The sequence below is a fragment of the Leptonychotes weddellii genome, chromosome 11, assembly GCF_054177405.1.
Source record: "Leptonychotes weddellii isolate Sample4059 chromosome 11, ASM5417740v2, whole genome shotgun sequence".
NCBI classification, from domain to species: Eukaryota; Metazoa; Chordata; class Mammalia; order Carnivora; family Phocidae; genus Leptonychotes; species Leptonychotes weddellii.
In genome coordinates this window covers 6787459-6799839 of record NC_138379.1, presented here as the reverse complement: position 1 = coordinate 6799839, position 12381 = coordinate 6787459, and the positions used below count along the sequence as shown (strand labels likewise).

At 56.6% G+C, this 12381-nt stretch overlaps 2 protein-coding genes across 23 annotated transcripts in view; both read right to left on the bottom strand.

Annotated features, from left to right (window-relative positions):
* Positions 1-12381, bottom strand: part of RASGRP2 (RAS guanyl releasing protein 2) — a 361639-nt gene that overhangs the window by 305075 nt on the left and 44183 nt on the right. The window lies entirely within an intron of this gene.
* Positions 1-12381, bottom strand: part of NRXN2 (neurexin 2) — a 97768-nt gene that overhangs the window by 69167 nt on the left and 16220 nt on the right. For 13 of the 15 annotated variants that reach the window (XM_081797853.1, XM_081797859.1, XM_081797857.1 and 10 more), the window contains exons 3-5: positions 12052-12081; positions 9686-9757; positions 5055-5356 (exon numbers count right to left, since the gene is read on the bottom strand). In XM_081797853.1, coding sequence (XP_081653979.1) covers positions 5055-5356; positions 9686-9757; positions 12052-12081 — 404 coding nt within the window. The remainder of the gene's footprint in view (positions 1-5054; positions 5357-9685; positions 9758-12051; positions 12082-12381) is intronic. The other 2 variants (XM_081797863.1, XM_081797858.1) reach the window with 2 other exon arrangements.

Genomic DNA, 12381 nt, shown 5'->3' with positions numbered 1-12381 from the left:
AAGCCATAAGCCAGCTTCTTCTATCCCAGTCTCTAGAGTCCCCACCCCCATGTGGCCCTGTTTATTTTCTCTTCTCAAGGCTAAAGGCAGAGGCAACAATCACCTTCCCAATAACCCTTGTCATTGTGGAGGAGAAATCAAAGGGACTGAGGCAGCTTCGTGGAGGGTATCAGAAATGGTGGGACACTATTGCTCCATGTCCATTAAGCACTAAACTACACACCCGAGAGTGTGATTTCAAGAAGTATTCTAGGGACAGATCCATTAGTTACAGCATTATTATCACTGGTGGGCGCAGAACTAATTCAGAAAGACAATTAATAAGGGCCTCGTATAATGAAAAATAACAGAATTCTAATTTAGCAGCTAGAAGAAGTGCCGGATAACCAATATCAATTATTAGGGATGCAGAAGCAGTTTACATAACGGGAAGGCAAGAGTCGAATGTCAGGTGCAGTGACCAGTGAGAGGGGCTAACCCAGGATACGAGAATTAGTACTGCTGGCTGGTGGGACTCTCGCGAAGTAAAGAGGCCAAACAGTCAGGACAAGGGACAATTAGTTTCAGGGCAGCTAAATCAGTTGCACCCAAAAAGGTAAGAGTTGTCTGATATCCCTGACTAGTTTAGCAATGCAGAAAAAAAAGGCATTGGGTGGGGGGGGGTTGGGGATTAGATGTAAAAATCCAACTACTATTATTCTTTTTGAACTAGAACTGGTTGCAGAGACTAAAATTAAAAAAAAAAAAAAGTTTTCAACTTTCTTGGACAACTAATTCTTAACAAGTAGAACAGCAAATTCAGAAACAGGATTGAGAGGAAAGAGAGGTGAGTTCAAAGCCTGGGCCTGCCGCTAATGTCAGGACATCCTGGCTTCCTCTGAAAAATAGCAAGGTTGGAGTAGGTGAGGCCGTGGCAGGTCCAGAACCCAAAACCCAAGGCGACTGTGGCCAAATTAACTAGAGTGGAGAGGGTCCTGGAAGCCATTCCTGGCGGCCTGTGACACAGGACAGGGAAGGGGTCCACAGCAGCCCGTGCCTTCCGGAATGCCAGGATGCGGAAGACTAAGGCTTCCCACTAGCACATGAGTGGTAAAGGCTCTTCCCCACTCTAGAAACAGAGGGCTCCTGGAGTCCAAGAGCACAAGAATGACAGCGAAGGAGGAAGGAAGAAGGCATCAAGTCATGGGGGGGGGGGGCTCAGCCATTATATCCAGGGGCAACTCAGCCCCCTCCCTCCCTTGAACTCTGGCTGCAGCTCTGACCCCTCAAGAAAGCCAAGACGGGGACTCTACACACAAATCATAAATCACAGAACTCTGGATGAAGGCAACCTTCGCAGAGCTTGAGGAAGAGCAGCTCGGGACAGAGAAGAGGCGCTCACTCTACTCAGGGATCGCGGGGACCCATTTTTCAGAGAGGTATTCAGAACGCTCAGATGGTTTCGAGATTCGGGAACATCTAAGAATGGCAGATCCACAAGACAAATTATGAATTCGAGCAGCCTTTGCACTTTGCTCCAGCGACAACAACCAGGCTCTCCCTGGGAGGCAGGAAAAAGGGCGTAGCTTCGAAGTCAGACTGACTTCGGACTTCCAGTCCCACCCTTTCCTAAGCGGATAATGGGGGGGGCGGGGCAAGCTCTCTAACCTGTGGAGTCTCGATTTGCTCATTGATAAAATGAGAATATGTCCCACTGCACAGGATGGTTCATGAAAATTAGGTGAGATACAAAAAAGAAAAGAGATTGTCAGTGTCTTCCGAGAAACGTTGTGAAAAGAAGGAACACAGTCCTGAGACAATTCAGAGGGGTGGAGGGAGAGGCTTTCTTTCCTCTGGTTTGTAAGGGAAGAGGAGTTGTTCCCAGGGCATCAGAGGCAGTTCGATATTCGGGTGAAATAGATCGGCCGGGTCCTCATGTCCAAAATCTCACCAACCAGCTTTTAGAAAGCGCCTAAACGAACCAGAAAAATGCTTGAAAAACAGCTACAAATGCACACTAGCTGCTGGTTTTAAGCCCTCAAGAAGGGGACCACCTGGTAGAGAGAAGAAATGAACACGAATATTGACCAGGCTGAAGGAATGTGATGACAGGGCGGGAAAGCAGTGTCTCAGCAGTGTCTCCCCAGGGGGCCTGAGGGGACACGCTGTCCTTGGTTGAGAACCACAGTTCTAGGGATGACAGGAGCTGCCCAAAAAACAGGCAAGGACTCGAAGGGCCTGGTAAGGATGGACTCGGCCACAGACTGGGCCTTGAGTGGGGACAGTGAGTCCAGAGCACAAGCCCGAGGCTGACCTTCTCGGGGATCGTCAGTGACCAAAACAGGACTGCACCTCGCATGTATGGATGTGGATCCCTCCAGAAACCCTTCCTAAACAGCACTCTCAATCAAAATCTTTGTGCAGACACCCTCTTTGGCCCTGAAGGCCTGTGTTGGGGTCACCATGACCGAACTCTGCTCTGACCCGTCGTAAAAGAGACCGGGGAGGGGGGGAAGGGCACCTGGGTGGCTCAGTTGGTTAAGTGTCCGACTCTTGATTTCAGCTCAGGTCATGATCCTGAGATCGAGCCCCATGTTGGGATCCGTGCTCAGCTGGGAGTCTGCTTGAGATTCTCTCTCCCTTTCCCTCTGCCCCTCCTCCCACTCAGGTGCACGCTCTCTCTCTCTCTCAAATAAATAAAACTTCAAAAAAAAAAAAAAATAAAGGCCAGGGGGAAGTGATTTTCAGCAGTTACCAGCCTGAACCCCCGACTCTGGGAGCCCAAGGAAGAGGCCACCGTGGGTCACTGTCTACACTCAGTACTGCTGAGGCCAGACCCCATCCGCCTCCCCTAGTCTCCTCTTGGTGACTCTCAAGCTCCTAGGACTTTTAAGGTCCCTGCTGCTCCCTTGGCACTCGTGTAGCTTTGCTCTGCTCACTTTTTTTTTTTTTTTTAAGATTTTATTTATTTATTTGACAGAGAGAGACACAGCGAGAAAGGGAACACAAGCAGGGGGAGTGGGAGAGGGAGAAGCAGGCTTCCCGCCGAGCAGGGAGCCTGATGAGGGGCTCGATCCCAGGACCCTGGGATCATGACCTGAGCCGAAGGCAGACGCTTAACGACTGAGCCACCCAGGCGCCCCATGCTCTGCTCACTTTTAACAGACTCCTCCTGTCTCCTCGGGAGCCGAAGGGCTGGGAGGGCGTGGACTGCCTTTTTTCCCTCTGTACCCATTGTGGATGCACAATACGTTTGTTGACCAGCAACACGTGGATGGGGACCCTGGGCTTGCAGCGTGTTACCAGAGGTTAGTACCGGGTGACAGCACCAGTCCTGCGGAGGGAAAACCAGCAAGAAGCACCAAAACAAGCCCTCCGCCCCCCAGCAGGCGCTGTGTGTATGGCACCTACAAGTAGGACAAATGTATGGGACACACTCAGGTGCGCTCAGACAATAGAGACAACACAGGACCGCCCTCTGACGGGGTCAGAGAACGATGTGACGTGAAGCAAGGCACGGCACCGGGCTTGGTACCCCATGGAGGACGGGGAGCACAGAGAACAGGCCCATAGGTAGGAGCCCCACAGCCATGGCAAGCAGCAGGCTCAGGAGAGAGCAGCAGGATTAGTCACAGAGGCCTCCCAGCAAGGTGGAAGGTGCCAAAGGAGGAGGATTCCCCATTCAATCATCCCCCAGTGGTGGTGAAGAACAGGTAGGAAGAGTGTGAGGTCAGCCAGGATCCCCACTCCCACGGAGGAGCCCGTCAGGGAGGACGGGGGGAGAAGGAGCACGGCGAGGACTATGAGGAGGAGAGGCAGAGGAAGGCTAGAACTAGGAAGTACAGAGAAGGTAACTAGCAAGAGGAGGCCTAACCCAGCAGCGGTTAAGTGCCTCCTGAGACAGAGACGGTCCACGTTTCTGGCGGCACTCAGCCTGCTGGAAATGGAGCTGGATGAGCTTCCCAGCCACTCGCTGCAAGAGAAAGCAGTGCATCCAAGAGAAAAGGACCAGCAGAAGCCCGGGCCCCTGGCTCCTGCCTGAGTGAACAGAAAAAGGAGTCAGGAGATGGAGACAAGCATCACTGGATGCACAGTGGTCGCGCTGGGTTTGAAAAAGGGTCTGGCTGGGACTCTGCTTGAGGCAGGAACCTGCAGGACCGGAACAGGGGGCTGGGGGGTGGGGTGTCAAGCAGAAGCCTGGCCAGAGAGATGGCCTCACCCACCGTAGCCACCCTGGGCCTTATAAGTGGCACGGAGGCCAACACGAAGATGGTAGAGCTGATGCCCTCTCCAGGCAGTCCATCTGGGAGCCAGAGCTGAGGAGCCACCGCAGAGAAGAATCTCGTCCTTCCTGCAGGGGCTGACCCAAGGGCCTCCTCTGGGCTCCTGCAAGGGGCCCGGGGGCCACGGAAAGATCACCGTGGGCTGCTGGGCCCGCCGGGAAGAGCAAGGAGAAGGAAGTGTGCAGCCCTGAGGAGAGGCGGGGCCAAGCACGCCCTGCAGTCCTGCTCTCCTCACACCTGCCGCACATCGACCCTGCCCGGACCCCATCCCTGCCTCTGCTCTAGAAAGGCCCTGCCTGAGGGCAGGCCACACTCTGTCCCCACATGTACATCTGCACCCTTCCGCCCTAGAATCAGGGTACCCACAGCTACTATGCCAGGCCAGAGCCTTTCCACAGGCTCCCAGGGCCCACCCACCCAGGCTCTACCGCCCTCCTCCCGTCTCCCAAATTGCCCTCCTGCCAGGTCACCTGACTTCTTAGCCTGGGGCCCTTGAAACCCTAGCAGCGGCCACCAGTGTGAGCCAGGCCCTTTCCCTTCCCTCAGGCCCCCGCCCCAGGCAGCTCTGCAGACTCCTCTCCACTGGGCTTCCTGTTGCTTGCAGCCTGCCCGCGGCCCCGCGCTCCCGGGCCCTCACACCCCAAGCCTGGAACTTCTCCAGAACCACGCCTCATGGGCCAGGCCCTGAGGCCTCACACCCACAGCGCAGGCTGCCTCCTCGCCACGCTCCCGTCTGCCCCAGCACAGCTGCCCACCCCCACCCCACCCCCGCCTCCTTCTCGCTCCCCCTACCTGGCGCAGGTTTCGGGTGACCCGGACGTCGTGCCAGGCGTTGTCGTTGAACTTGCCGTTGACAGGTTCCACGAGGGCCTCGAAGGCTCCTGAGCCCAGGTTGATGACCAGCCAGACAGCCCCAGACTTGAGGGACAGGTTGACATAGTCGGCCGACTTGCCCGTGTGTAGCATCAGCCCGTTGCGCTGCAGCGTGCGGAAAGCCAGCGTGATCTCGTCCGTGCTGCTCTGGATTGGGTTGTGTGACAGGTCGTAGCAGAAGAACTCGTTGCCTTTGAAGGTCGCCACGAACTCCTCCTTGCCTGGATGCCGCGGTGTGGGGAAACGGGAGAGGCTGAGTGGGGCTAGGCATGCCAGACCTCCCGCGGCCCCTCCAACAGCCCGGGGCGCGAATCCTGGGCGCTGGCGGGAGCCCCACAGCCCCCTCTGCAAGCTTCAGGCCCTCTTCCATCCCCCCCGCCTGTCCACCCTCCTCTCTGGACCTGGACGTCTTGACTGTCAGAAGTCCACTTCGCCCGTGCCCATTTCCAAAGCGGGAGGCTGCTAAGTGGCTCTCACACTGACAAGTGACAATTTAGCTGCCACGGGACCAGGAAAAGTGGACGTTTGCATTCTCTCCTCCCCGGCCAACCCTCCATCGGCCACTCCCCTGAACAAAGGGATGCGGAAGAGCCTCCACCTGCCTTCTCCCTGGAGTGCCTCCCCTAAGGCTGGGGCACGAGGGTCTCCTGAGCACAGCCTGCCTCCCACCCCTGCCCCTTCTCTGGTGATGGTTATTCTCAGTGCCCGGGGCAGTTTCAGGCCTCTTGTGGGGGGATGGGAGCAGCAGGCCTGTTAGGCGGCAGGGAGCAGAAGAGGAGGATGGGAACGGTGGGATGGGGTAAGGCACTGGGAAGACACACGGGAGGACAATGCAGGTGACAGCGATATGCACCGGGGAGCTGTGGGCCACCAGGTGAGGCTTATACAGATGACCGCAGGCTGGCTACCATCCCCAGCCCCATCTTCTACTCCAACCTGAGAGGCGAGTGCAGACGGGCCCTAGGCGGAGAGCCTCTGAGGGGCCCAGAGGGCAGGGGTAGGACCCCTGAAAGCCAACAGATGGCTGTGGGTCTTGTGCACATGTGCGTGCATGTGCGTGCATGCGCGCGTGTGTGTGTAAGCACCTGGCACAGGGCTCCCTCCAAGAGCACTTTTCAAGCAGAAGCAAAAAAAGACTGGGAGACGCTAGGGATTTGTAGCGTCTGTAAGTGGGTGACAAGTGACAGGACAACAGCTGTGCAGAGGGACGTTGGGGTCCCAGCCCCACACCTCCACAAGCTAGAGCACACACAGGAGGAAGAGAACGGGACACAGAGTCAGGGCAGAGCAGAGGACCTGGACAATGACAGGGACTCACTTCTCCCCAACACACAGAGCTGCAATGGCTCATCCCGCATGTCACAGGGTGGATGAGGGCAGGGATGGCCGGCCTCAGGCCCTCATGAGCGCAGGGGTTCTCAGTCTAGGCCACCAGGCCCAGGAAGGAGCACGGCGCAATGCCAGGGCGCACGCACAGCCCTCTGAAGACACCTGTGCCCCTGTGAGCCTGGCCACAGTAGCAAGCACCACGTGTGGGAGCGGCCGCGACCCGAGTGCGCTTCCCACAGATGCCCCTCCCCGGCACACAACAGCCCTGCTTCTCTCCCTCCGGGCACGCTGCCCATAGACTCTATCCTCACTGCCTCTGGGTGCCAAGGCACCAGCTGCTGCCCCAGAGCCTGGCACTGCACCCACTGCAGCTGGCAAAGCCCGGTTTCCTGAGGCCACGGGGCCACGAAGCTGGTGGGGGCAGGAGCAACAGGGGACAGTCGGAACCCCACTCTGCCTACCCTCGGGCTCCAGCGAGAAGGGCCAGAAAACAAAGGGGAGACAGGCAGAGACGGGAAGGGGATGTGGGGAAGAAGGGCCACGCAGAGGGGGACCACAGAGAGGGGGAAAGATGGCCATCGGGGGCAGAAGGAACATGGAGCCGGCTCAGAGCTCGGATGGAGCAAGAGGTGACAGAGTGAAGCAGCTGGTTAAAGACAAGCAGCGAGCCGAGGGCGGGCAGGAGAGGGGGACGGAACGGGGCCAGCAAGGAAAGGGGGACAGGGGCCTCTAGGGAATGGAAGCCAAGGCTTTCTCGGGACCTGGCCATTTCCATAGCAACCAGGCCTGCTGCCCAAGTCCTGGCAGAGCCAGGGGGCTCAAGGACCAGAGAAGGGGACGTGTTTGACCTTGGGTTTGCCACACGTAGCAGTCCTTCCCAGAAGCCAGGCCTCCCCTCCTGTTCCCTCACCTTCACTGCAGTCAAAGGAACTATCATTAAAGGGACAGTCAAACAGAAAGAAAGAATAAAGCAATCACGTGAAGAAGTGATGGAGACAGAACAAAAGAGACCAGAGAGGAGGGCCAGGGGCTGGACCACAGCTGCCAAGGCGAAATGAAGAAACATGGCCATTCCTCAATTCCTCTGGGCCCTGCCTGGGATCTCCTAGGAGAGGAGGCAAAGCCAGCCATGGAGTCGGAGGAGTCTACGCGTTCTCCAATTGCACCAGCAACCCAGATAGGCCCAGAGATGGACAGAGGCTTGGAGCAGCCAGACAGGGTGGGAAAGAATTGGAAGAGAGGGACAGAACGGAGGTGAGCAAATGTGAACAAGACAACCCAAAGACGGTGGGAAGGACAGAGACAGACCCCGAATGGGGAGGAGGGCAGCAGGACCTCAAGGGATTGATGGGGGTCTCTGTGGCCATAAGGATGCCCACCCAGGGTGCTCAGGGGGCCGCAAACCAGACCTGGGAGGAGCCAGACCTAAAGCACCAGGGGGCGCTGTCACCCACCATCTCCAGGAACTACAACTCCCCGCCGTGCCTGAGCAACAATGGCAGCTCCTGATGCCCAACCCCCCACCCCCCACCCCCCCCCCCCGCACTTGTTCACCTCCTGTGGTCAGGGAGTGGGGAGCCCCACAAGTGCCCCCAGTCAAGCTGAACGTGGCTAGAGACCACTTGTCACAGAGCCGTGAGGGACAGAGCAGTGGCCTCCTTTCCGGGCCCAGCTCAAAGCCCTCCTCTGGGAAGGTCTCCAGTCCTCCGTCGCCCCTCCCTACTCTCAAGCACTCCAGCTGTCTGTTCTGCTCATTTGGCACTTACTGCCTAGTAACATCTTGTACTGCTCCCTGGAGAGGAAGTGTGATGTGAGAAAGAAGACCTGGGCACTAATGCTGGCTCTTCCACCGGCTTGGTGACCTTGACCAAGAGGCAAATCTCTAAGCCCCAGCTTTCTCCTCTGGACAAAGGGGCTGACCGTTGACCTACCTCACAGGTTGCTGTGCCATCTAGAAGGAGAACAGATGGGATGGAGCTTCGTAAACTGTAAACTATGCCGCTAATAAATGACTCTTGCACTGGTGTGTAACTTTGTGTGTGTGTGTGTGTGTGTGTGTGCGTGCTGTCTCTCTCTCTAAATGAATGAATAAGTTAACTCCTCTTGGACAAAGTCTGCACTTTTCATACACTTTGCATGGACCACGCTTTCTTGTAGTTATTTGTTAGAATGTCAATGAGCCCCTTGAGAACAGAGACCATTCACCCATTTAAAATAAAGTTGCCGAGCACGTGCCCGCAGAAGTGCCAGGAGCTGTGAAAAGCACTGGGGGAGCACAAACGACAACAGCCCACCCCGGCCCTCAGGGGGCTCGGTCTGGGGGGAGGAGGAGGCAAACAGGAGAGTGACAGTAATGATGCAGGATAACGGCGAGAGAGAAAATCGACGCATAGACAAATGCGACAGCGAGCAGCGTGTGCGTTTGCTTGCAGAGTTCCGGGGAGACTTCCGGGGTAGAGGGCCCGGCCACTTTCTCAAGAGTGGGCTGAGAGAGACACCGAATAGTCGGGAAGAAGGCAGGGATGGTGGAAAGCCAAGCCAACAGCCCAGCACGTACTAGGGAGCAAAGACGGGACTCGGGATGCAATAGCCCCAGGGCTTGGCACCCACTGAGCTCCTTGAAGGTTGCCAAACTGCCCCCCTGAACTCCTTAGGAAAGAGATTCTCTTAAGAGAAGCAGTCTGAGTGCAGAAAAGGTCGCTGAGAACCTACACAGCCCTGAGACGGACTGAAAGCCAGCCGCGGGGGCTCAGGCAAGCATCAGTTTCCCCATCTGTAAACCCAGGGCAATGAGGCCTTCCACAAAGGGTGGTGAAGGCTCATTTAGGAGATGCATACCTATTATAAAGGCCTCATCTCCTAACCAGAATCCCCCCAGGCTGCTGGTACCTAGCAGGCTTCCAGAATTTGATGGTTAAATGGGGGAGGTACCCCGCTTCTTTACCCTGCTTCCCAGATACTTTCTAAAGACAGGCCTGAACATCTGCCACCAAAAGTCATCTGTGTTCTAGAAAAAGGTCATTAGGACAACTGAGATTTGGGAAAGAAATGGAAGTCTGTGGCCCTTCACACCAGGGCAGGTCCCAGGGATGCAGGCCATGGACCTCAGAGTGGGGACAAAGGGGCACACCTTTGTTGACTCAGCTGCCCCCCTCCAAGGAAGTGCATTTAGCCTGCAAGGGGTGAGGGCTGGGCTCTCTGGGGACCGTGGGGTCACTGACCTTTCGTTGGCTGGTGCACATCGCCGGCTCCTCCTCTCCCGGCCCCCCCCTCGGAGAACAGTAAGGACCCTACTGGAGAAGCAGAATTGGGGGGTCAGGCACAGGGGGTTACCCAGGCAGTCCCACCCCAGCCTTGAGGTGATGGAAGGCCCTCTCCAGGGTAGAGGTCCTGCTTGGAGGTACAGGTGGGGCACGGGGGTGCTATTCTGGGGACTCACTTGCTTCGGGGCCTCTGGGGAAGGAGCCAGATGACAAACCCAACAGGCCCACAGACCCTGTGACACTCACAGCCACCAACTTCTGCCCTCGGCCCAGGGGTGGGGAGACTGCGGGGAGGAGCAAGGGGCTCCCTGCTGGTTCAGGAGCTCCTCCTTCCCAAGAACATGCAAATAGGCCAGCCCTGGGGACCTGCAGGCCCCTAAGCTTCTACTTCCAGATTCTCAGCTCACTCTCCTCTCCACTCTGCATCTTCTTGCACTTTCTCTGCAGGGCGGGAGTTCATGCTTTTCAATTCCTCCAAAAGCCTGACAAAGGCACCCCTCCTCCCAGACCTTCCTGATTCACACACCAAAGGCCTCTTGTGTTCTTGGCCTGTCCTCAAGGCAAACCTGATTCTCCATCTACATCTGGCTCACTTAGTAGTGAGCGTTCTTACTGTCACCTCTGTCCCCTGCTTTCCCAATTAGATCAGATCATGGGGCTTCCCAGGGCCAGGGCCATGGTTTGTGTCTGTTCCTCGTGCCTTCAGCAGGGCTATGCACACCAAGAGAGGTTCTGCCTGACTGGAGCTCGTCATGTATGTAGGGAAGGCCTTTCTCAGGGCTGACTTCCCACTTCCCACCTCCCCCCGCCCCCCCATGCAGCTCATCAACCCTCAGGCCTCCTCTCCAAAGCCCCCGCAGACACATGTTATCACACTGGGTTCCAGGCTGGCTTGAGCTCTCCACACCCCCCACCCACGACAGTGACTCGTGCACTCAGTGCCTGGCTCCCGGGCCCCCACACCTATTGCCAGGCCCCACAGGATGGCTTGAGAATGGAGTTTAAACGTCCGTGTCTGGGCCCTTATTCCACCTCAATCCCAAATCCCCACAAGTGAAGCTAGAATCACACCTGAGCTGTGGACCTTTCAGGGGAGGGGGGAAGCGGGGCTCTGGATCCTTTGGGTCTTCATCTATGACAAAGGTGTGCCACCGCCAACAGCCCCAGAACCAGGCATTGAGAGGCAAGAAGGAGGTGAGTGAACCAACCCTGGCCTGACCACCCCCTCGGGACGCCTCCTTTCCCCACAGTTTTTGCCATGATTTCACAACCCTGCAAGAATCCCAGGCCCCTACCTTCCCAGACTTAAATGCATCCCAAATTCCAGATCTGAATCTCTCCCCACAGCCCAGTCTTCGTCCTCTAGGCCTCTCCTGCCTATAGACTAAAGACCCCCCTCTACAGAAGATGAGCCCTGATAGAGGACCGCCCTGGGCTTGGGGAGCAGTGCCTAAGGGTCCAGAATACCTGAGCTCAAGAATCAGGGATGCAGAGACCAGGGAGAGCTCAGCGCTGGGGGGGATCACAGTCAGGATCCCTGGGCTGTCAGGTTTGCTCAACACCGGGCTTTTAAAGATGGTAGGGACTTGGTTGAAGGGAGGCTAAAAATAGAGAAGCAGCCCCAATGGTACCACCGACTAAAGGCCATATAATCACTAACGAGTCACCTCATCTCTCTGGGCCTGAATGTCCTCATCTGTCAAACAGGGTCAAGAGATGTTGGTGAGGGCAGATGGTGGGACAGCTGTGCAAAGGGGGCATCCTGCACCCCAATCCCCTGCCTCTCCCTGCTTCGCTGCCGCTGTGGACAGAGGGGACACCCCGCAGCAGCAGGGGCAGCGTTGCGAGGCTGCCTAGAAGCCTCTTCCTCCAGCCCATGCTTTTCTCTTTGTACTTGGGTCCACAGAAAAGAAAGAATGATCAGAATGAGTGGAAGGAAATAAAACACCACCATGAGAAGGGGAAAAGAAGATACACTACCAGGAAAACGCAAAAGGGTGACTTGGAGACAGCGGCAGGAGTTGCAACATCTCTTGATGTCAGAAACCAAGGTGACATGAGCGCGGATGGAGCGCAGCAGGGAGGGTGGGGGAGGGGAGAACACAGACTGGGGGCCGGCCCCGCCCCCATCCCAGCACCCCAGTCCCAGAACACGGAGAGACAACAGAGGCAGCGGGCAGGAAGGGCAGGAAGGGCAGGAAGGACAGGAAGGCAGTGGGACAGGAGGAGGCAGGGAGAGGGGGCAGGGAGAGGAACAGAAAATCCAGTTGCAGGTTGGGGGCAATCCAATCCAATCCAATCCAAACCAGAACTTCAAACCATACCTTCGCTGTTTAACGTCAGGTGAGCCGGACCTTGGAAAGGGGAAGGGGAGAAAGAAAGAAAGGGAAAAAAAAAAAAAGGAGAAAAAAGAAAGAAAAGGGGAAAGAAACAAAGAAAACACGAGTCATCAAAATCAGCCAGAGAGAGGGGAGAAAAAAGCTTTTGCTGCCACAATTTAAAAACCCTTTTTAACTTGTGACAGGCATCGAGGGGAAAGCCCCCAGCCCCGGAAGCTGAGGAGAGGGGCCCCGATGCCGGAAACAGGGTGGAGGGCACGAGGGGGGGACAGAGAGAGAGAGAGTGAGGGGGGGTACGAGAGGGGGTGAGGGGGT